We start from the raw sequence: 23,758 nt of genomic DNA, 5'->3' as shown, positions 1-23,758 counted from the left end.
GCCCCCCATCCGACAAGTCCTTTCTCTGTCGCACGCACATGCTCGAGTTGCGTGCTTGGCTCGTGGCGCTTTAGGGTTTTTTTTTTTTTTTTTTTTTTTTTTTTTAAATCTCGGGCACGGCTACAGGTTATCACAAACAACACGCCCCCCCTGGTTCGCCCGTCGTCGTTCTTTCAGGCCGTTGTTGTGCGCCGTGTCACCTCATCAGAGTCAACAAAGGCTGCCTGCAGGGCGGATCTAGATTCTCTCTCTCTCTCTTCTTTTTCTTTGGCTGCTGTCCTCCGGCAAAAGCGGGCGCACAAGTTTGTGATGAGTTCGTCGTCTCTCCATCGTGCTCACCGACTGGCAAGATCCGCCCGTCTTGTGTAACTGTGATGCTGGTGATGGAGACGGGACATGAGGCTTCCGACCAGTCATGCTGCACACTGCTGTGTATTGGCAATGTCTTCTTTGTCTCTTGCTCTTCTGCTGTTGGCCCCGTATCACCCTGGCCCGTCCGTCCCCCTTCTGCCCACCCTCGTGCCCTCCTCTATCACATCTCCCGCCGCCTTCTTGGCAGCTTTCGGGCAGCAAAAAAAGAGAAGACGCGCTCCCGGGATGGGCTTTCTTCCAACGTGGCACGTCACCTGACAATTTGACCGTTGACAAGTGCAGCCGCTTTGCTAACTTAATCTGGGAGGGCGTGTGTGTGCGGCGGGCGGGCGGGCTAGACAGAATCGGCGCGCCGCCGCTGAGCGCTCTCGCCTGCTTCCCATCGCCTTTTTGCTCCTTTTGCACATGCCACACCTGGGAGCGGGCGACGGGCCACCTCGAGGGACTGGCATAGGTTGTACGGGCAGCTTGTGATGCGGCATCGACACCCCACTGCTGCAGCTACCCTTTTTCTTTGCCCGACATGCCAGCGGAGCGTGCAGGCGATAGACGAGCGCCGCTGTTGGTTGTACAGAAATTCGGATCATGTACCAAGGATGGTCCGCGGCCGTCCAAACGCCGAAAACTGGATTTGGGTCTCAGCGGGCGCGCTGCATGCCATCCATCCCGCACGCCGACCTGTTTGTTCGCCGATCCGCTGCGAGGGTGTCGTGTGTGTGTGTGTGTGTGTGTGTGTGTGTTTGTGTGACTTGCTTTTTTCCAGCAACGTTTCCATGCTTGGACTCGTCACATTTTTCGTCATATATCTCGGCCAGCCACGTTCAGGTCTCTAGTAATCTCTTCTCCCTCGTGTCGTCCCAGTGCGTCCTTGGTGCTGGACGTCGCGCGAGGTGTGAGCGCGATAAACGGCCCGTCGGGTAGATTTGGTGGGGATCGCCGTTAAGCAGCTGACCAGCTGGTAGGTAGCATTGGCGGCGCAACACGCAGTGAGCCTCAAACACGGCTGATGCCTTGCATCCATCATTACCATCATCACAGACAGTTTCTGCGTAACATCTGCAAGAAACCGCCTTCTTCATCAAAATATTCCTGAGCTGCCACCTCGTTACTCGGCCGCACAAAGCTGTGCACCCGCCCAAGCAGCCACAAACGTGCGAGTTCGCAACTCCGCCCTAGCAAAAGCAAAGCCCTCTCCTCTCGATCGCCCACCGCTGAATCGCGCCCGGCTAAGGAAGGAAAAGAAGGCGTCTTGAAACATCGAGAGTCAGCCACGGCTTGGTCTGAGGGCGATGAGATACAAGAGGCGGCACCATTACTCGTGCCAATATCTCAGAGGTGCAGGCTAGCCACCGCGCCATTGCTTATGTCTCAGCCTTTTTTTGCCTGCGGCAGCACGCGATTCCGAGACCTGCTGCCCGTCGATCGCCTCTCCCATGCAATCTTCTGCCCTTGGCCGAGTCGTGTGGGTAACGGCTCTTCCTCCCACTATCCGCGTCCCTGGGCGCAACTGGGTCTCACGATGTCATCTCGGTTGCTTCCTGCTTGAGCACGGGACGCCATCGGAAGACCCCTGATCCCCGTTTTCTACCAGGCGTTGACCAGCCGCTCTGCGCCTGTCAGATATGATCAAAGGTCAAAGAGGGCTTGGTAACAGCTGAAGCATGAGGGGGCACAAGGTTCAACCCCAAGCCAATTCTGTTTCATTTACACAACTATCATTACAGCCACTACCAGCCACCGAAGAGATGGTCCTCCACTGTATTAGTGATGAAAAGAACGAGAGAAAGAGGGTGAGAGAAACATGATGAAGACCACTTCCACCTCGCAAGACCAACACTAAGTAGGTGCGAATGTCGCCAAGTGAGATGTTGTGCCAGCTATTTCGCGCGTGGTTGTAGTTGAGATTGACTTAGATGCAAGGCTAACCCACTGTTGTTTACACTTGCATGCGCTGGACTGTTGCACACTGCAGGGAAACTTACATCGTGGTGGCTTTTCGACGCCCTTGCTCCGTGTCGTGAGCGTCGCATTCCAACCATCAGGCGGGTTTGCCGATGCACCATTCCACGGCCGGCAGTTGATACGACGGCGTCAATACGCCATCTTCTCTGCTCCCAAGATCAGCAGTGGCGACTTTTTTAGCAGCTTCGTCGGTGACTTATCTAGAAGTCTGATGGAAACGAACGGCACGCCAAAGCAGCCCGCAAAGCAGCCCGTAACGCAGCACACGGCGTGACGCTGAGCAAAAGTGCCCGGGAGCCCTGCAAGGCAGGCCGCACAGCGACTCATCCCAGACTTTGATTCTTGCATCGTACGACGACGCCACAAAAAGCATCCGCCTCTTTTTCTAGATCGGACATCTGCCGGGTCGTCACAAATGCCAGTCGCCCGGCTTCAGCTCGCTTATCCCACGATCAACGCTTCTCCAACCACAGATGTCATTCCACGCGCGTGATGAAAAGCAAGAGAAACATGCATGGGTTGGCTCGCCTTCCCCCCTTTCTCTCTAGCATGTCTCGCATGGATCTTGATTGCATCTTTTTTTGTCTCGAGACACTTTTTAATACACTTGTCGCACACGCCCCTCCATGGAGATGTTCCCTCTTCTGCTCTAGCGCCGGACGCCAGCTTCGCCCATTTCTGTCTCGCAGGCGTGCCTGCGCTCTGGCGCATCTAGCCCGGATCTCGCTCCCGCTGCACCTGGCGCAAATCTTTTGTCCGCAGATTGGCCCCCCAGCCGGCTGTGGTGGCGGCGCCCAAATGTACAGGGCAAGGTGCGTGCTGAGACAATGAGAGCCTGATGCTGATCGGACTCCTCTAACGCCATAGAAATCCAGCAGCACGTTCTCTTTGTCTTGAATTACGCCTGGCTGGCTTAAATTTCGGCATAGCCACGAAGAGGTTCAGCGATCTGGCTTGGCCAGGCCGGAACCGCATCGGGTTATCCGACTCCTGAGCAAGCTTTGTTGCTGCAGGCTACCAAGCCCCCATCGGCCGACTGTGTATCTGGCGTCTGTGGCGGGTCCGCACTTCTCGCATCGCAATTCCTGACAGGCGACCGAAATGACGGCTCTTCTGACTTAATCCAGCTGCAGAAATCCAGTAGTACAATAGCCGTCCAATGAGCGGCAGGAGTATCAAAATCTGGCGAAATTAGGAAAATGCACACCCCAGGTGTGTTCCGGTTCCGTCGTCACATCTGTCTGCATGACTCCATCTACCAGTACAGGATCCAGACTCTCTTCGGTGGACCGAAGTTATGATGTCTCGAAACGTATCCGTCACGGTTTGCTTTTTCCTGTCCGGCAGCTCGATATTTCGTGCTGTTGGCAACGGAACATCGCCGATGCAACGTACGACTGCCCCGGTATACTCGCCCACATTCCAGGATAGGTCCAGCTTGGCAGCGGTCAGGAGATGCAGCCAGCAGAATGCATGTCTCAAGACCCATCGTCACTCAGCCTTTTATTCGATGTCCAGATAAAACGCGCATGCACGGGGACTTCACCCGCATCTTATTGCAGCGAACGTGCGAGTAATGCGAATCAATACTTGCGGGTAAGGCCGTGCCTTTGTTTATTACGGGCACACCGCCGGCGTCGTGCTTTCATACTGGGCCAACTACGCAGGTAATGTTTTTCTCTCTCTCTAGTTTTTTCCCCATTGAAGACCTCGTCGGAAGCTGTCCCGGATGGGCCAGTAGAACAAACAGCAACGACGGCGGTCTTGGTTCTGGGCAGATCCTTTGACAGTCTGCGTCACGTCCACAACACGGGCAACGGGCAAGCCTGGGTCGTGGGCCCACAAGCACTGTCGAAAGTCATACTACGCAGTCAGAGCAAAATACAACCATACTAAAAATCAACACCGCAGGGAAGCTGCTATGTTTTGCCTCGAAGCGCTAGCTATGTTGTGCTCGAGTTGGCTCAGCCTGCCTGAATCCTGCGGTGACGAGCGGTGGCCATGGTGCACTATTGATGGGGCTCGCTGAAGCGTTGCACCGATGCCATCAGCTCGCCCAGCCATTGGGGACGAATGTCTGATAAGATCATAAACAGCTACCGGCCGATGCAACGCTCAGAAACACACCCATGCAAGCGCACTCATTTCGGCCTGCCAAAGTAGGTATGCGCTGGTGCAGGATTGGGACGGGATACGAGGACTCCCGGCAAATTCCAAAGCCCACCGCGACGGAAATCGCCCTCTCAAGAGCTACCATTGCTGTGGTAGGGGCGTACTGCAGAGTCACGATGCAACGCATCTAAGGTTGCAGAGGAGTCGTTCACGAGTGGCAGCGATTGGCTCCCGATGCCTCGGGGCCCAAGGGGTGTGGCGAGCTTCACGCAATCTCACTTGCTGTCTGCACATCCCCTCGGTTTCAATATTCTGCCCAGTTGCCGTTGCATTCACAGCTTGCTTCCCTGTAAAGATTACAGGGTATGTTTTTCTGGAAACTGGACCATGTGCTTCTGGTTACGGCGTTGCGGAGCGGGGTTTACCGGCAGGCAAAAATGGCCCAGAAAATCAGGGTTACATTGGCACCAAGACAATGTCGTCTAGTCGATTAGCTGCTGACTATTCTCTTGGACTTTTTTTCAAACGTGGTCAAGGGCGTGTTTTGCAATCTCCTAGTGTCGCCGTCATTGAACGCCAGGCCCACCGCGAGGGTGTTGGTGATCCCGATAGCGCGCAGCGTGACGACGACGGACGACGATGCTAGCCCTAGCAACAACCTAGCCCTGCTGGCGTTGAGATGAATGGGCCGCAGACGTTTCGTATCTCGCTCTTGCCCAAGTCGGGCAAGGGAATGACGCGCCCTCGTTGGGGGTCGAAGCCAAAGCTGGTGGGTTTCGTTCGCCAAACGAGAAACCAACGCACATGTGCTGGCGCGCACCCCCCGTCCTCCCCCCTAGCGAGCCCGCAGCCATGATTTGCTGTATTACGGGCGGGATTGATTTGTCTCTAGTCAATTTTATACGATGGTGGGATGGATGCTACGCTGCGCGGTGAATTGTTATCCGAAGAAGCCCAAAGATTCGAAAGGGGGCTGTTGATTGGTGCTGTGCACCGGGGCCGCAGCAAACCCAAGACGCTGTCGATGTCGAAAGAAAGAACCGAGGTGATGGCGTACGGCGGGATGCAGTGGCTAGCGGGATCGTCTTTATGGCCTAGAAGCGGTAGTTATGTTGCGATTCCAGGCACCACCGATCATCCCGCTCCTGCGCACGGAGAGAGAGAGAGAGTAAGATTGGCGGTCGAGGGCACGGGTTCGGCATTTGCCCAGGCCCGTCGAATAAGAGTCCGGAGAAATGATTTCCAAGTCATTTACTGTGGTTACATGGGTATATTCCTTAGTGAACCAGTATCCTTGAACATCTGCACATGCCACACACCCTATTGGTTTTTGGGGCAGCTGAGCCTTGCCCGGGGATGTCAGCGCTAATCTGGCCCGGTCATTAGCCATGGCTTTGGGGCATTGGCCGACGAGCAGGAAGAAGAAGATTCCACAAATGGAAGAAAGGCTCCCTTCCATGGAAGGAATTAGCCTGACCGCTTTTCTTGGCAAGGACTGATCCATCAGTCAAGGTCGTCCGCCCACCCACATTTATTCAGCGATGAGGAGAGAAAGATGTCACCCTTTACCAGTACACGCTTTCGGTGGATGGAGCATGCCAATACCGAAACCGGGGTGCCGAGATATCATAGAAAGAAGAGAGATATATCCACATTGGGACCATAGCGACCCGTCGCATCTAGAGTCACTTTTTGCTCGCGTGATCTAATTATTTTCTCGTTGTGGATACACGCAGCCAATTCGAGCATGGAAAACTCATCTACACGATTCGTTACTTGGTCCCGCCTGTTTTGGCCAAAACTGACAGTGGCGTTTTGGGATGGGCAACCTGTTGCAGAATGCCTGCCGGAGGTGCGTATGTGTGCAATCGTTGCAGAAACCAAAGATTGGGGGCCGGATGGGAGGCTTGCGCAATCCCGTCGGGGCTGGTCCGAAAAGAGCAGGTATTTTCATCAGACGTCTTTTTTCTTTCTTTCAGGGAAGTGGCTGGACACGAAAGCGCCCTTTTGATTTTATTTGGCGTACTCTTTTTTTTTTTTTTAAATCCGCGTATACATGTATGCTCGATCTGGACGGCCGATTTTTGAGCCTCACGCCCCCCTATGGAGGAGACTAAGATCCATGACGAACGTATTGGCTCTTTTTTTTCTTCCTTTTTTTTTCCCTGGTACGAGCAACGCCAAATGCCGTCGCTTTTCATCTGAAACGCGAGTAATGGTACTTGCCACATGGCAACTTGTGGATTTTTATTTTCTTGTGCCCTCTTTTCCCTTGTTCCTTCCGTGGCTTCTCATGGCACCGATTCATGGATCTGGGTAAAACGACGCCCTGACCAGGCTCTAGAAGCCTTCTTTTCTTCTTCTTTTCCCACCGTCACGATGGGCTCCATTACCGCACCCCATCACAGCGAGTCAGTCGTCCCATGCTCTAGTCCCCCCCCCCCCCCTTTTTTTTCCTTTTCCAAGGCGCGCGTTATAGCCGTAGCTAATAATCGTGGAGCCCACGAGTGCTGTGGAGCTTTCGATTTAGACGGAGCATGGCGGAATGGGCGTTGGTATATTTTTGTAAACTTTTATGTAACTGCAAGTGGTTGCAAAAACTTGCAAAAAGAACATGTAATAGTTTTGAAACAGAGAAAGGTCTCTCTTGCCTAGAAAGGGTAGGAAAAACGCGGTACAGTTTCGCAGTCAGTAGAAACGTGCCTGGCAATGTAAAAGCACGGTGGAAGATGTCGTGACGGCATGTAAGCCCAGTGGTGCACAATGAGAAACTGAACATCAAAGCGTATAAACAAGAGATGCATTGTCATTTACGGTAATTATAATTACAAAGAAGCTTGGAGACAAGCTTTCACCGTAAGTTTCCGTCTACCAGGGCCGTAGCTGCGATTTGCATTCGAAGAATCAGACCCAAGGGCCACCAAATGGAAGCGTATCGCGACTCTAGGGTAAGTCTCGGCATGACTGATGCATTCGCCCGCGGCGCGAAATCGAACCAGCAGTGTGTACAGAAAATGCGAAAATGAAATCAGGGATGGGTACACCATTCTAACCTGAGCTTGTCGATTAACTCTGTTCTTTGACATGGTGAGTCTGCGCATGTGCCGAACTTCAAAAGATCCTCAACGCCGTCGACCAGAGAAAAGCCGACGCCAAGGTTCACAACTGCCATGTGCTGTTGCCTTATTCAAGTCGCTATAATTACGCTGCTTATACCGTGGCAAAGTCAAGCAATGAGAGAAGGAGTTTGAAATAAAAGTGATATATACCTACAATTGGATAATGGAAAACTAATCATCGTCATTCCTAAAACGTCAACCTTGCGTCATCCTAAATTCGTAACGCCGCCATATAACTAGACTGAGAAGAGCACTAAACAGCAAAGCAAAACCGAGCAAAGTACCATAGTAAGTCCTTATCGGTAAAAGCAAACAATAAAAGAAAGAGAAGAAAAGAAATGCAGGCATCGACACTTGGCTTTCCCTACCGCAGGATCAACAAGCAAAGCAATCAAAAGGTTGGTGCTGTCGCAATAAGCGCAGTCATCACTGCGGCGCCACCAATAGCCATAATTCCGACATATTCTGCAGCAGTTTTGACTCGTTTGTAAGCCAAAGTTACAGCGGCGTTAGATGGTACGTCCTGTGGAAGAGATGCTCGAGAAGACACATCGAGCACGCCATCATCAACTTGAGCCTGAAGTTCCAGAGGGCTCGAGTCCGAGATCTGGTCGGCCTTTCGCTTCTTCGAGCCGATCTCGCTCTCTTTGGGGATCGCCAGCGTCGGTTCTTCGCTGTGACTGGAAACGGGTGCGGGCAGCTCCTTCGGAAATCCACAAACCAGCTCGGGCTGTTCATCACGTGAAGTAAATAAGGTCTGGAGGTTGAGTTTGTTCTGCTCCCGCGCGATGAAATATTCGGGCTTCCCAGACAGCTCACCAAGCGATTTGGCTCTCATCGACGGTGTTATCTCTGAGATGGCAGAAAGATGCTGATCCTCAGAGAGCGGTCCATTCATTCCTGGAATATTCTCATCGACAATATCCACAGTGACATCTTCTTTGAGCTGTGCCGCGGGAGCGAAGCCTTCGCTAGGCAATGCGCCTGAGACCTCACTCAAATCTCCTAGCTCCACGTCATCCAGTTCAACTGTCCCAAGCGTGTAGTCTTCGTTGTGGGCAGGCAAGTCAGAGTCGTTGGAAATGGGACTGGAGCTGGGGATGTTGTCCTCAGAAACGAGATCTGGCTCTGAGGTGAGATCAATAGGATCCGATGTATCGAAACCACGGAACTCGAGTTCTAGGCCATTCTCTGCAAGAGCCATGGCGCTTGCTCTGAGTGCCGGATCGTCGTCGTTGTCATCAGGAGTGCTAAATGCAGCTTGGCTATCAATGTCTGAATCTTCCACATCTTCCATATCGTGCGCAAATTGCATCTCGTGCATCTCGTCCATATCATCCATCTCTGAATCTGTCTCGTCGGGAACTGAGAAGACAATAGGTTGAGGTAAACTGCAGTATGTTAGCAAGCAAGTCTTGTCTGTTGAGCCGCCGTGCGTACCTAGCCTCGATTGCAGCTTGATCACCAGTTCGACCAAACTCGATTCCGACCTTCATAGTGCATTGCGGAAAGCTTTCGTTGCCGCGATCGATGGCAATACCGAACTTCAACAAGTCTCCGTGGTATAAAGCTTTTGCCTGACCCTGCTGTAGCTTCGTGTCGTTGTGATATGTCCCATGCAGGGAGCCAACATCTTGAATCAGAACCTTCTAGGATACAGAGTCAGAACCCTCTACGCACAGAATGGAAGAATTGAATACACACCTGGCCTTGGGAGTCGAATCTTAGCTCCGCGTGCCGCCGTGACATGACGGGGGCGTCGACCCAGGCGTTGTACATTCGCGATTCTAGGGTCGAGCTGCGTTTTGATGCCCGTCCGATGGGGATCGAGCTTTTTTGGTTCGATAAAAGGAGCCGGCGTTGTGGGAATAGCAAGGTCGAGGGAGCCAGGCAGGAGAGGGTTACGAGGACTGTGATTGTGTAAGCGGGGTGTTCACCACTATAGAGGCACTTTAGAAGGAGGGGGGGCTCACCTTCGCCTTCAGCTAAAGCTGCAGGCATGATGGCAGGTTTTTGAGGTCGATATACGAAGCTTGCAGGCGTTTTTGGTCGTCGCTGAAGAAGGAGGAGGAGGCAACTTGCACGATGCTCGGACGCTCGGAGATCAAGTTGGTTGGGCTGCGTTGCAACAGGCAGAAGCGGGGGTTGCGGCGTAGATGCTTTCTAGCAGCCAAAATACCCTTGAAAGGCTCCAAAGATGGCTTGGAAAGACCGTCGCTTAAGATTTCGATATGACAAGAGAAATGTGCAAGGAAAGAGAAGGCGAGAAGCAGGCGTGATTGAGTGTGCTGGTGATGGTGAAGTTGAAGCGGGTGGGGCAAGAGTGAAGGTGCCGATGGCGATGTCTCCACGCACGCTCCACGCACGGCTCCACGCACAGTGTCACAAGGCCACACTCTAGGCAGCCTAGGCAGCCGCAGCAGCCCCGCGCCAGTGGCGGGGCGAGACACGCACTGTACTGGATGATAAAACGAGGGGTCACGAAAGGCGTAAGGCCTAACAAATCAGTGCCCACGCCGGTTTATAAATTAATTGAAATTTTCGTGACGAGCAAAGATGCAGTCGGTTAACTATGCTTTTTCAAGAGGTTTAAGAAGGATTGTAGTTGCTGAGAACGTCGCCGTCCAGGCCGACTTACAGTGCAGCATGCCATTCTTGTACAGTAGCGCCCAATAATGGACACGGCACTTATCAGGGACCTGGAGGGGTCAGCCATTACGATACCTGTGAATCACTCTCGCTCACAGCATGTCGAGAAACCAACCAAGCGAGATAAGACGCGGGCTATTATGCTATGCACTGCTGTACAAACTTTCCTCTGCTTAGCTTATTAGGGTAGTGTGCCCACGCTACAGGTCTATCTAGCATGCTAAACAGTCGAGGTGCAGCTTGTCAAGAAGGCAGAACGCCTCTGCATCACCATACCCGTGTACCGCGCTATGGCGCCATCTGCGCGTAATGCATTCCGTAGCAGTCTGCTGCATCTGCCCGCATCATCGTGCCACGACGCGGCTCAAACAGGCCACGGCCGAGAAAAAGCCCGGCTCTCAAGGCAGCCTCGGCGGGCGGGCCAGACATCATACCCAACGCAGCTTTGCATATCAAAAGTTTGCCAGTGCCCTTGTGCAAAAAAAAAGGGTTTTATGTACATACAGTGTTGACAAAGAGATATCCAAAGCTTTGATATACCGGCACAAAATAGTTTGTATTATTCGATTATATGTATACTACATATCCACCATCTCCCACCCACATCAACACGCATCTAAATCTCCAATGATTCTTTGAGCGGCAAGCTCCTACTACTCGTGCCAACCCAAATCGTATACGAACCTCTTTGCAGCTGCCACTTTTGCGACTCAACATTCCACACGCTCAGGTCCCTTCGCGATAGTGCAAATGTCGCAGTCCTCGTCTCCCCCGGCTGCAGGTATACCTTGTCGTACCCGCGCAGCTGGCGCACCGGCGCGCCGGGAATGCCCACGTACAGCTGCACCACTTCGGCACCGGCATGCTGCGTTCCGGTATTCCGCACATCCGCCGTGACAGACAAGATGTTGTCCCAGAGATCGGCCGGGCCGCCGGGGATCACAGCGCCCGTGGGGTGCTCGTCCTTGGTGTTACCGCCCTCGACGCGCTGGATCTTGGCGTTGGAGAGGTTAAAGGTCGTGTAGCTGAGGCCAAAGCCAAACTCGAAGCGCGGCGAAATGTCCTCCTTGTCAAAGTGTCGGTAATCCGTGTACACGCCCTCTGTAAAATTGGACTGCGGAAAATTGGCGAAGCGACCCTCTGGTTTCGAGGGCTTCAGCACGGCATAATCGCTCTCGTTCTTGGCGAGCGTGTAAGGCAGCTTGCCTGAGGGGTTGGCCTCGCCGTAGAGCAGGGAGACGAGCGCGTGGCCTGACTCTTGGCCGGGGAGATGCGCAAACACCACAGCGGTGACATTGTCGTGCTCGATCCAGGCGTCGACAACGCGCGGTCCCGCATTGTGCAGCACGACAATGGTCCGGTTGCAGCGGTCGGCAACAGTCTTAACGAGCTTGTCCGTGTACGCGTCCTGGAGCGCGGGGCGATCGTAGGCCTCGCAGGCGAATGCGTTGCCAAAGACGATGCACACGTCCGAGGCTGGGTCTACGACGGGCTCGGGGGAGACAAAGTCGTGGAACAGCGCCGTGCCGTCATTGTATGTGCGCAACTTGAGGGCCTCAAACGGCGAGATCGCGTTGGCCGGTGTGGTGGCGCCGGAGCCGCAGCCGCTAAAGAGCGTGCCGTTGATACCAATGGTCGATGCGTGGTCTGCATTACCTAGGGCGCCGGAGACGACCTCGTTGGCGTCAATCATCTCGGCGCCGAGCTGCCACTGAAAGAGCTGGATGCCGCCGCCGGGCGCGAAAAAGCCAGGCGCGCGGGCCGAGTAGCCGAAAGCAGAGATGAGCTGCGGTTTCTGGAGTGGGAGCGTGTTCTTGGTGTTCTTTACCAGAACGTGGCCCTCGAGGGCACCGTCGAGAAGCACGGGCCGGGCTGCGAGATCGCGAGCATCGACAATTTTATGTGGCTTGGTAACATCTTTCGGTACTCCAAAACCTGGGTTTGGAAAGTTGGTGTCTTGTTTGAATTGATACCAAGTCGTGAGGATTCTGAAAGAATGTCAGTAAAAGATTGGCTAGAGAACAGCTCAACACGACAACGCACCTGGTGGCCATGTCGTTGATTCTCGACTCGGGCACAGAGCCGTTCTTGACGGACTCGACGAGCTTATCACCCCAAAACGAGCCGGGGTCAGGCATAACCATGTCCATGCCCGCCAGAGCTCCAGCATGGCCAGTGTGCTGGGCACCCCAGTCAGACACGACGAAGCCCTGGAAGCCCAGCTCCGTCTTGAGCAAGCCGTTGAGACTCTTGCTGTTGGCGCATCCGTAAGAGTTGTTGATGCGCTGGTACGAGCACATGATGTTGGCAGAGCCCGCATGGACAGCATCCTGGAAGGGCCTGCGAGTGGTCAGCAACAATCCCCAGACACACAACATTAAGAGGCATACCATAAATACAGCTCGTGCATTGTCTTGTCGTCAATGTTGGACGACACAGACTGGACATCCCCGCTGGGATTCCTGTTTGTCTCTTGCTCATTGGCAATAAAGTGCTATACAGGGCAAGCTAGTCAGAAAGGGATCGTCGAGTACTATTCCACGCCAGGGCGACCTTACCTTGGTGCTGGTGATGACACCTTGGCCCTGAATGCCAATGACGCTCTGCGCCGCCAAGGAGCCCGACAAGTACGGATCCGCCGCGAAGCCCTCCCAGTTGCGGCCGCTGAGCATGACGCGCCATGCAGGCCCAACAACAGGGCCCAGCAGGACGTTGACCCCTTTTTTCTTGAACTCGTCTGCCATGGCAGCGCCTCTACGGGCCGTCAAGTCTTTGTTCCAGCTGGCGCATCTAGGTCAGTATCTGAGAAAACAATTGTGAAAATAGTGACAGAGTTTGGTATTGGATCAACGCACCTGGCCCCAACGTGGATGCCGCTGGGAAACGAGCTCACAAAGTCGGTCGCACGCAGCCCTTGGCCGGCATCGCTCAGACACATGCCTGGAAAACCGACCCGGGAGACGTTGGCAATATTGCCGGAGCAGCCATTGTCGATGCCATTGGTGCCGCCGGTGAGGCTGACCTTTTCCTCGAGCGTCATCTTGGACACGAGCTCTTTCGCTTTGGCGTAGGCATCTGCCCAGGCGCCTGTCGCTGTAATTTCCGCTGTTTCATCACAACGAATTAGCTTCGCCCATCCTGCTGTTTTTTTTTCTCCATTTAGAATGAAAGACGTACGGGATGGATAGACGGGTGGCGATTCGCCGTAAAAGTACGTGTCGTTGGTGATGACATCGCTTGATGCTGAGGCGGCCGCGGCCAGGCCAGCCACAGCCCAGAGCAGCGCGTTTGCAACGACCATTGTCTGTCTTGTTCCGAAAGTAAGGGTCTTCCCTAGGTGAGGGGACAAACTGCTGGGCTGGAGAGATTGCAGCCGTTATATAGTTTTCGCCCAATTGGGCGGACAAATGTAGGAGCGGAAGACGGCTGACGCTTGGAGAAAACAAAAAGTGGTAGCTCGCGCTCTAGCTCTAGCTTTTGAGCTGATCCGGGTTGCCCATGGGCGCAGCTCCAGAACGGGACCTGCGATGGGACCTCGATTTTGCGGGGAAACAAAGGTAGGGCCGAACCGGGGCATGCGGGATTGCGGTGCTGCTGGCAAAATCTCGGGTCAGGTGAATGATTAGCAATAAGTACTAGTTGCTAGCCATGCTAATTCTCCGGACTGGTCACACCTAGTAAAATATCCCTTCTTGTCGGAACCTGTCTACCTAATGTGAGATGCCGACGTGCCCACATGGGGCTGATGGGCAGCTCGTCATGGTTGCATCGCGCTGGGTAAACATCGGAATAAACCGTCATCATGCATGAGTTTAGCTTTGCATCCTGCAAACCAGTCCAAGGCTTTGGGGTATTTCTGGGGCTCGTATCGCTCTTGCTACATGGAGAATCTTCGGGCTCTGCTGCAAGTAGACCAGGGCCTCGGTGGTTCTTAATAGTTAGACTACTCGGCGGGCGCTCGTGGCGTTCTTCGCCAGGTACTGCCGTATTGTTTTCCCCAGTTTGGCGCCACTAATTCTGCCGGCAAATGCGGTGGCTGAAATTTAATAAACAAGCCCGTGACTGATTCCCAATTTTTGACTCTATATTTGAACTATTAAATCAAATTTTGCGGGGATGCGTTGCCGGCCATGGATCGCGCTGTGGCTTGGGGACTCGGCCGTCCACCGTCGTCATCACATGCTGGCAGCGATATTTCCTCGCGTCCACTCCCGATTTGTCGCCACTACCAAATAAACAGCACCATGATTTTGCATTATTTTGTGCATGTCTTTTAGTCGTATTTCCTTGTGCGAGAAAATCGTTCCCTGCGCTATAGAAAATATGTGCTTTGCTCCGCCTGTCTGTCTTACATCATGTTGGCAAGAGTTGTATATTGAAAAAAAAAGAGAACGGAAGGTGATGATGATGAATGAGAAGCCTGGGACAAGACCAAGAGAGCAACAAGAGAAATCAGGACTGAATGCCAGAATAAAAACGGGAAAAGAAAACATCATGGGTAGGCGAATGTCGCTTGGAAAATTAATAACAAGAAGAAAAAAGCTGTGCCTCCCAGTTCGTATGCAATCTCGGAAACAAGAAAAACAGGCGGCCTCAATCCATCCATCTCTGGGTATCATATTGTCGTTGGGCATCCGTCGGCGCGCTGTCTTGCTAAAACAGGTCGAGTGGCTTTCCCGCCTTCGATTTTCGTCGCGGCTATCTGCTCGTCTCTGCGGCGTGGCGGCGTTGAAAAGAAGGAAAGAAATGGCGATGTCCCAAAAAGTAAAAAGGGGAACCAATCCACGGGAGAAAAAGAAACTGCAAATGAAAGTCGTAGTATGCAAGGCCGTGACAATACCGTAATCATACATGATGGTCGTCCAAAAGAATACAACATCCCTAGCGCCTATCGGCTGCATCAGAACGAGGCAAGACAAGTGAAAAAGGCGCGGCTGCTGCAAAAAAATGCCAGCGGCCATTGCGTTCCGCGTATCTGCCTTATAGTATCAACTGCTTCAGGTTGCGCTGTATTATCATGTCCTGCACCGAGCCCATGGTGATCTTGAGCAGGTTGGTATCAGTGGCGTTGGTAAAGTGGCCGTAGATTTCTTTTTCCGGGTTGCGGCTCAGGGCCTTGAATTTATCGAGAAAGTACTTGCTGGCGGCTTTGTAGTCGTCCGTTGGGCCGTGGTAATCAGTGAAGCCGTATTTGCTGATGGGGCTGCGCGGCAGCTTTTCGCGGAAGAGGTCCATCTTGTTGAGGAAGAGGATCATGGAGGAGCGCGTGAACCAATGCGAGTTGGCTATCGATTCCCATAGCATCAGGGCTTCGTTCATTTGGTTCTGCAGGCAACAAGTTAGCATGCCAATTGGGACACTCTTTGTGCGTCATGCGCCGTGGGGTACATTTGCCACATACTCCGTCCTTGTCCTCTACAAGGCACTGGTCGTAGCCACTGATCGCGACCAGGAAAAGCAGGCAGTTAACATTCTCAAAGCAATGAATCCACTTCTTGCGTTCAGATCGTTGTCCACCAACATCAAACATGCGGTAAGTCAGCTGCCCGAGGTCGAAAATGGTTTCTGTTATACCCGTAGTTCGTAGTCGCGAGCGCAGAAGATCCTGGTCGTTGGGAACGTAGCCGTCGGCCCAAATACGGTCAATGTCTTCGACAAAGCTAATTTGGGTCAGCACTACGCTCAAACTGCGAGGACCGTGACGGTTGAAGCTTTACTCACTATGCAAGGTTGTCGTGGAGCGCATATTCGTTGCCCTTGGCGATGGCCCTCTTCACGCCGCTGTCTTGCCAGAGGCTCTTGATGGGTTCTAGGTATTCTTGTGGTGGCTTTTCTTCGGGACTGATTTCGTGATCGACAAGAATGCGCGCCATGTATTTCTGCAGGCCTTGTTAGCTATGTGCGCGACTGCAGCTGCTCGCATGCGACCAGGTCTTGGCGCGCGGGAGCTGAGCGACGCAGCGGACCGAGCCATGTAGTAGCTAGCAAGTTACACAAGACCTAGGGTGAGTCTTACCTCATTATCGGGGTTGTCGAAATCGTAGTTGAGCTCCGACATGGCCTCGTTGATGGTGCGAAAGGACTGGACAATGTTGCTAAAGACGACGGGTTTCCAGTCAAGACGCTCGCTCTTACTGAAGCCCTGTGAGTATATGAGCTTCATCTGTTTCAGAATAGTCGATTTGCCCGATTCTCCGGCACCTGCGGGTTACACAGAGATTAGTGGATGCGCGTGAGAGGAGAGGGAGGGGTCTGAGAAGCTGGAAAGGTTTTAGGAGAGCCCAACTCCGACTTCACACGGCTGAGCCGTGTGCGACGCAGCTGAGGCTGCTGCGGAGCGAAGTAGTAATTGGACAAGCACGAGAAGAGATCGGGAAGCTTCTGTTGCGCTAGTAGCTGACCTACCGAGAAGAAGGAGCTTGACCTCCTTGGACATTCGACGCTCATCTTGGCGGAGCATGCGGTCGAGTTCGCGGGAGCGAGCCTCGCCGCTGTCGCTCTTGCGACTGCCAAAACACATTTCGGAAAAGCTCAGCGAAGAAAAGGTTCCTCCACAGCCAAGACGGGGACAGGCTCTGTCGGAGGAAGTCGATGGGGGCGCCAGTTTGTCGGGTATTCGGACGAGGTTGGAAGAGTAGACGAGGACCTGCGGGGTCCAAGAACGCGGCGAGGAGCTGCTATGGATGCCGAGAGGCGACAGAGAGCGGAATTGGGCGAAAATGCGACGCGGCCGTGGCGATATGAAGCTGGTCAACTGCGGGCGACGGTTGCGCGAGGTATGGCGAAATGATGTGGCGGTTCAAGGTGAGGGTATCGAGTTGAAGAGCTTCGGGATGAGAAGGGCTCAAGCGACAAGCAGAGAGGCGCAATTCGGGGTGTGTCTACGGCGCGTGGAAGAGAGACAGCAAGGGAGGCCGGATGATGTTGAGGTAGCTCTCTGGTCGGTGCGCGCTGTGTCTTGAACTTTTTTTTTGGCCCTTTTGTCGGACGCTGCTGACGGTGACTGGCAAGCAAGCTGGGTGGTGGTGTCAATGAACGAAAGTCAAACGGCGTCTTGGACAACCGTCACAGCCAAGAAACAAAGAGCCAAAACGGGAAGAGATAAAAAGAGAGGACGGAAAAAGAAAAGAAAAAAAGAGGGAAGCTCTGGTGTAGAAAGTGGACGAGGGGGCCGCCAGGCAGGGTCAGCACTGCATACGAATATACCCAAGTAGAATAGTCCGACTTTTGAAGGGCCCCAGCCTGGTTTCTGGGTACAGGAAGAGGGGGGCCGAGCATGTAGAGTAGCATCGCTATGGAGTACCATACCTAAAGACGGCACAGGTTTGTGGTTAGCGACTCGACCACGGGATCAGATTGAATAATGCATATTTATAAAATCAAGCATTATTATAATACATCAAGTCGGAAGTAGTAAAAGTAGACCGCAACTTGGCGCTCAAGATACAGATCAAAGCAGCACCACAGCACGGCACATGCCAGTGCCCCTCTACCTTTCCCCCCTACGCTGGTGAAGAGAGCCCACAGCCATCTCTGTGTCGGCTTTTTTGGGCATTTTGCCGGACGGATGGGTCTTGTCCGGCCTACTAACTTACTAGGGCTTTCTGATTATAGACTCTCGACTATAACTAATGGCAGGGGTTTGGTGGCGGAAGACGATGTGGGCTGCCAGCAAGCCAGGAGCGGTTTAGCGGTCTTAGCAGCGGCCTGGAGAGCGAGTGGGCGCCTGTAAGGGCCCTGTATTCGTACCTCTTACATACCTAAGGTACAGGTAGGTACCCAGCAACCCAGGTACCTTATACCGTGCTCATTATAGGTGCTCCGTAGCTGGTGCAACGCGACCTCGCTCTCTGTAACTGGTTATATTAGTTCAAGTTCATGGTATCACCGCCGGTTGCAATGGATGCTGCACAACCAATAACTTACACCTCTTGAAATATACAATTTTCCGCATTCGTCTCTTCAGCCGCCTACACGTGCTCTGTGCAGCCCCAAACTCAAAATCCAGGCCGCCGCGAGTCAATGCGCGTCGGCACCAACCGTCTTCAACACTTGCAGCTAAAACCTACTACTGCGGAACCAAGCAGTACCTAACAAGTTAGCTCGACTAGTAATAGCATCCTCGCCGGACGGGCTTCGAGATGGGACGACTTGCCCGGCACGGCCTTTAGCGCTTCTTTAGCATCCTTACGAGACCGCCCGGGGCGTCGATTAGCAGCCCCCTGGTGCGTTGACAAGTGAGAGCGCCGCGGCATGTTGTGCGTCATCAGCAACTAATAACTACTGTACATCGTCTCCTCGCTCTCGCAGAGCGCAGTCGAGATGCAGCAAGGCTCGCTCGGCTGCTACCCACCAAAATATCCAGACATTTTGCTCGTGCCCTCGCCAGCTACGGGGCCCTGCTGCAGCCCCCCTCATCAGCCCTCCTGCAAGCCTCAAACTCTTGCTCCGCATCTGCACTCACTATACAAATAATAATACCAATTGCATATCAGTCAAGCAAGTTGATCGCTTTGTCAATCATCTGCTCTGCTACCGGTATCGTCGACTTTGCTCGATTCGCGACCTCGTCTCCTATAGACCCGTACGATAGACGAAGGCGGCCCTCTCCACACCAGCTGGAGCCGAGCCACCTGGCTATATATCCAATACACTCTTCTCGTCCAGTGACTCTATACTGTTCATGCCATATAGGCCTCGCGGCCCATCAAAGCCAATCTGCGCCATGATCGAGACGGCACAACTGCTGCAGGTCTCGCGCACGTCTTTGGCTGCTGCTCGCTTCTAGTGTTGCTGTCTGCCAGCTGTCGCCGCCCATCGTCCGTCATGATCAGGCTTTTGCAGCGTAGCATCCCCCATCCCCTGCTTCTCCCTCCTCCATCTGCATTCTCATGCTACTGCACGTCGACTGCCGTTTTGGACACAAGCGCGCTGCGCTACTCTGAGACCCTCTTCAGCTGCCTCGCAAAAAGAACCAAATTAAGCATTCTCTTGGGCCCGACATCATACCAACACATCATTACTCAGTACTGATGCGCAAACACAGCGACGCCTTGTAGACAGGGCCAAGGCGGGGCTCGAAAATTCCAACTACAAGGGCATTGCTGCTATCACTACATCAATGGACACGGAGGTATATTATTTGACTACTGGGTACGCCATCATTTCCTCCATTTCGCAATCCAGTATTACGGTGCTAACATTAGTACAGCACCACATAGAGTCCCGGCTCCCCCAGCCACCGATTTCCGCATCTGTTCCTTCTCATACCATGATCATGATAAATACTCCAAAGTCTTATTAGACAGCCCTCACCTGGCAGGCTTCACGACAACAAGAAACAACCACCCTCATAGTGAGACGCGGTCGCACATGTCAACGTCAAAGCGGTCGGCTCTCAAGCCTCGCCGTCCAACGATCTGCCCCCATGCACCCTATCTGGGCCGCCTCATGTGGCAGCGCGCGCGATGATAATTTGACAGCCCCAGCCGGCCCAGTTCAAGACATGCATATGGAGCCTGCATGTCACCATGCCACCCGCAGCCGCTGCTACTGCAACAATCCCACAGCGGGCCGCCATGTTTCTCGCCAATCCTCGCTGCTGAATCCCAACTAGCCACCTAACTTAGCGTACATCGTATTCCTTAGGCCTATCCGCCTGCTGCGAGCAAGTCCTTTTGCGTTGGCGTCCGCGGTGGCTGCAGCCCAACAGCCCTAAGCCTTGGCCGACGCACGACTTGATAAAATATAGCAACTATCGCGTGAGCGCCGCGCCGCCCCTGCACGGGGAACTCTAGCCGTCCCGGGCTGCTCATCTCCCACTGTCTCTTGGAAGGGCACTCAGAAAAGGGTTGCGCCAGTGGCCTTGTTTTCTCTTTTTTCGCTGCTGGCGCAGCTGACAGCACACCGCTCATCTTGTGGTAATTCACTCCCGTGGGCGATCATACCTGATGCCCCTTTCGGCACGGACATGTTCAACCAGACACGCAGAAAAGGCACCATCGCTTCACAATCGCCACGTGTAGACGATAGACCTCATGCATCCGCTGCCAGCGCCCCCCGGTGCATGGCGCCCAGCATCCAGAGGCCATGTCTGCCACGAGGCATTAGTCTCCCTCCTCCCAATCTGCACCAGTGCCTCCTCTATCCATTCATACCTACGCTACTCGAGCCCGCAGAGATTCGAAAAGTATACTTTAGACGCTAGTTAACATGGCAAGATGTGGCGCTTGTGGACCCGGCCGAGGGCAGACAACAGTCGGGGTGCAACAAGTCCAAAAGGCGCTTTATCTATCCGTACCTCTGTGAAGCGAACAAGCCGACAGGCCCTGTCCTTGCAATGTCTCACTTTGGGCCGACCCGAACTGCAAAGAAGAAAATAGTCAGCCATGGCCTGTTAATGACAGCATTGCCAATTACGCTGCATCGTTCGGCACCAGCCTGCTGCTACGTGGAGCGTTGCTGGTCCAACTTTGTCTGTTTGTGGACATTACATTACACTTACCAGGTATTACTACTGTACCAGGAATCGTAGCCAACAACCCGTCAGATCTGACAAACATGCTACCTCTGCAACTGGATAGTTTTGCTGTCGTGCTGCCCCTGAGGCGCCTCTTTCAGCTCTGAGCCAATGTGACCATATTTCAGAGGGCTCTTGAACCCGCCAGATCGTCGGTCGTGTGTATTCCCGTTACGAAATTCATCATCAAGTGTCCCGTTCTACGCTCCACATCGCCGGCCTGCTTACGCTTGGTCTTAACTACACTGGGCAAAGCTGCCATACTTACTCAGTAGCGTTTCCACATGTTCGATTATTTCTCCAGGGGCAAAGGTTAGCATGAACCACTTGAGTTGTCAGGGTTATCTTCCCGGTATTGGTTGGCGGCGTACAGTCCCGAATTGGAAGGGCCACTGGCATTCTCTTCCAGCAAAGGGCCGGAGTACCAGTCCGAGATTGTTACCACCAGTGACAGCCCCTGTGCAGGGGTTCTAAGCTACGTTACCATTTTGACCGATTTGAACCGACTTGCTTTCTTGCCAATTGCCCCATGCTCGTCCAGAACAGCCCCCTATACGCAATTCTAGGATATCATCTGCGATGCACACCAGTACTTGCATGCGAGACACCGCAGCAGCAAAAGTATATCTCATGGAAAATTGGTCCACTTTGCATCAAAGGGCCGTGGCAGGACACACGCACGCCAGTTACATTTAGTCGCTTGTGCCCGATTTCCTTTGGGAGGCCTGCGGGAACTGACAATTGACAGAATATCGACAGGGCCCAGACAACAGGACGATTTTGGCTGCCAGTATCCCATTGCTACCGTGCATAGTTTGATCAAACTTCGGGCTCAAGGGGGAGCAAACCTGGCGCAGACCTGGCTCAGACCTGGCTCGCGTTTCAAGCCAACGAGGAGCTGGCGCATAGCAATCGCAGGAAACCAAGATAGGAAATGCAGGCGCATCGGAGCCGATAACCTCCATCTGTCACCATCAGCCTTGGCCCGGACGCGCGAAACACGAGAGAGCGGCGCTGTCGAAATCCAAGAGGTGAGAAAAACTACACGCAAAAGCTGAAAGAGGGGATTGAATAGGCTCTTTTCGAAGGTAATTCAATTTTTAGCAATAATATAACTCTTGGTATATAGCTAGTGCTCCAAACTCCAACATGATATCATAAAGAACTAGACCAATCTAAGCATTTTCCATAAATATCCATCCATCTAGCACATGCGCAAGAAGGTAAACAAACAATCTTTCTACCGCCCGTCGCATTTTCTACTCGAAAAGCTCGGTCAAGTCACGCTTGGCGTTGCGCTGAATGCCACACTTGTTGAGGCAGGCGTCGATGCCGAGGGCAATGTTGTCGGGGATGGCGTGGCGAAACGTCTCAATGTCCTTGCCGTTGAGCGTCTGCACGCCGCCCAGGGTCGAGCTCACGACGTCCGGGCGGAGGCTGAAGAAGTTTTGCGCGACCTGGCTGACGCCGGCGTCGGCGTCGGGAAACGCGGCGACAAAGACGGCGTCGGTGCAGTCCGGGTTGAACTCTTGGTGGATGGCGCCCTGGGGGAAGACGGCCATCTGAAAGGTGCTGAGCGTGTTGGCGACGGGCTTGGCGCCGTTCTCGAGGACAAATTCTGTGACGAGGCGGCCCTGGACGACGACGTTGAGCTCGGTGGCGCGCGGGTGCACGTGGGCCGTGTTCATGCCGCAGGGGCCGAGGAAGGCGACGGTCATGGAGGCGCCGTTGCCGATGAGGGCCGGGAAGGTCTTGGCGGTGGCGGCGATGGACAGGCCGCCCTGGCCCTTGGCCTCGGAGCGGCCGGCGGCGTTGACGTCCTTGAAGTCAAAGACCCAGTCGCCGGGCTGGTCGAGCAGCTTGGACCGGTCGAGGGCCGTGGCCGACGTCACGAGCTTGGTGATGAGGTCGGCGTTGCCGCCGCGGGCGTTGACGGGCACGACGGGCGGGATGACGGCGTTGATGTCGACGTCGCGAGCTTTGAGGGTGCTGCTGGGCGCGGCCAGGGCGACGCCGGTGAGGAGGACGATGGTAGACGCGGTGAAGAGCATTGTGCTGAGGGCAGGGGGGGTTTGTTTCTCTGAAAAGGGTATCTTGTGAGATTGGGGAAAAGCCTTGTGATGTAGAACTTGTAGATCTTGTTTATTCGAGCTGAAGAAACATTTCTTCCACTGCTCTGGACGGAGCGCAAGCCATGACTATATAGGGCGGCCGATGGGAAGTCGGTGTGTTGTAAACGAAAACGGGCTCCGGGATGGGGGGGCTTGTCAGTTCATGGGTTGTTCGGATCTCATTTCCAGCGACAGCCTTGCATGCACAGCCGAGGAGAAATTGACGGGAGATGCGCAACCCGCGTGGGCTGTCATGATCTTGTACACATGTTGGGCTTTGGTCTGTGGAACCTGACCTGTGTAAGCAGCTATATGGGGGCATATGTTTGGTCCTGCAGAGGTGGAAACTAAAGTCGCACGAGGCTTAGCGGGAAACGAAAACAAAAAGGCAAACAAAGGAAACAAAATTAGGAGCTAACCTTATCCCCGTAGTGAGGAATCAACGACGTGGTTGGCGAGGCACATCAGGCTGGTTGTGTTTTTGTGCAAGGTGGGCGTTGAGCTGGTGCGAGGCTCTCAAAATAGACGTCAGGTGGGGGAGGGGGGGGTCGGCCAGGCTGCATGGGTTTATTTCTACAAGAGAAGCTTTGTCCAAAATTGTATACGGAGCCTGCTATTGGTTGACGAGATCCCAGCCCTGCCCTCGGTGAGATTTTGGATTGGTAGCTTGCTCACCTACCTCGTTGTCGTGAGCGAGCCTTGTGGCGTTGAGGCTGGAGCTGCAATGACTGCAGTAGGACAAAGGGCAGTAAGCAGCAGGCTTATTAGCGGTTTATTTTTGTTGTTCTTCGCCGTGGCTGCTTCTCACAGCAGTGATGAGATGGCTGCACAGCGGACACGAGAACCGGAAGCGTCTGTTAAAATTAGAGCGGAAAGCGGCATCGCCGTGTGGAATCAGAAGCTGTCCAAAGAAA

At 53.7% G+C, this 23,758-nt stretch overlaps 6 protein-coding genes across 6 annotated transcripts; 2 read left to right on the top strand and 4 right to left on the bottom strand.

The window, feature by feature from the left end:
* Positions 1-6,502: 6,502 nt before the first annotated feature.
* LMH87_000794 (uncharacterized protein) lies at positions 6,503-7,101 on the top strand (the record flags this gene model as incomplete). The annotated part of the gene is made up of 4 exons (XM_056198761.1): positions 6,503-6,614; positions 6,791-6,857; positions 6,947-7,001; positions 7,081-7,101. 4 exons carry the CDS (start codon positions 6,503-6,505, stop codon positions 7,099-7,101), a joined length of 255 nt encoding a protein of 84 aa, XP_056055679.1.
* An 855-nt stretch (positions 7,102-7,956) lies between these two features.
* LMH87_000793 (uncharacterized protein) lies at positions 7,957-9,566 on the bottom strand (the record flags this gene model as incomplete). The annotated part of the gene is made up of 4 exons (XM_056198760.1): positions 7,957-8,956; positions 9,006-9,214; positions 9,270-9,475; positions 9,539-9,566. The coding sequence occupies 4 exons, from the start codon at positions 9,564-9,566 to the stop codon at positions 7,957-7,959; spliced, it is 1,443 nt and encodes a 480-aa protein (XP_056055678.1).
* Positions 9,567-10,240: 674 nt separating this feature from the next.
* LMH87_000792 (uncharacterized protein) lies at positions 10,241-10,726 on the top strand (the record flags this gene model as incomplete). Its single annotated transcript, XM_056198759.1, has 3 exons — positions 10,241-10,291; positions 10,392-10,400; positions 10,454-10,726. 3 exons carry the CDS (start codon positions 10,241-10,243, stop codon positions 10,724-10,726), a joined length of 333 nt encoding a protein of 110 aa, XP_056055677.1.
* Positions 10,727-10,830: 104 nt separating this feature from the next.
* Positions 10,831-13,515, bottom strand: LMH87_000791 (uncharacterized protein; the record flags this gene model as incomplete). Its single annotated transcript, XM_056198758.1, has 6 exons — positions 10,831-12,202; positions 12,258-12,554; positions 12,605-12,708; positions 12,773-12,995; positions 13,070-13,319; positions 13,392-13,515. 6 exons carry the CDS (start codon positions 13,513-13,515, stop codon positions 10,831-10,833), a joined length of 2,370 nt encoding a protein of 789 aa, XP_056055676.1.
* Positions 13,516-15,194: 1,679 nt separating this feature from the next.
* LMH87_000790 (uncharacterized protein) lies at positions 15,195-16,734 on the bottom strand (the record flags this gene model as incomplete). The annotated part of the gene is made up of 5 exons (XM_056198757.1): positions 15,195-15,539; positions 15,616-15,874; positions 15,936-16,093; positions 16,231-16,415; positions 16,620-16,734. 5 exons carry the CDS (start codon positions 16,732-16,734, stop codon positions 15,195-15,197), a joined length of 1,062 nt encoding a protein of 353 aa, XP_056055675.1.
* A 5,258-nt stretch (positions 16,735-21,992) lies between these two features.
* LMH87_000789 (uncharacterized protein) lies at positions 21,993-22,784 on the bottom strand (the record flags this gene model as incomplete). The annotated part of the gene is made up of 1 exon (XM_056198756.1): positions 21,993-22,784. The coding sequence occupies one exon, from the start codon at positions 22,782-22,784 to the stop codon at positions 21,993-21,995; it is 792 nt and encodes a 263-aa protein (XP_056055674.1).
* Between the last annotated feature and the right edge of the window lie 974 nt (positions 22,785-23,758).

The sequence above is a fragment of the Akanthomyces muscarius genome, chromosome 6 (assembly GCF_028009165.1).
Source record: "Akanthomyces muscarius strain Ve6 chromosome 6, whole genome shotgun sequence".
NCBI lineage: Eukaryota > Fungi > Ascomycota > Sordariomycetes > Hypocreales > Cordycipitaceae > Akanthomyces > Akanthomyces muscarius.
The sequence above is the reverse complement of the archived record's forward strand: the minus strand, read 5'-3'. Positions and strand labels throughout refer to the sequence as shown.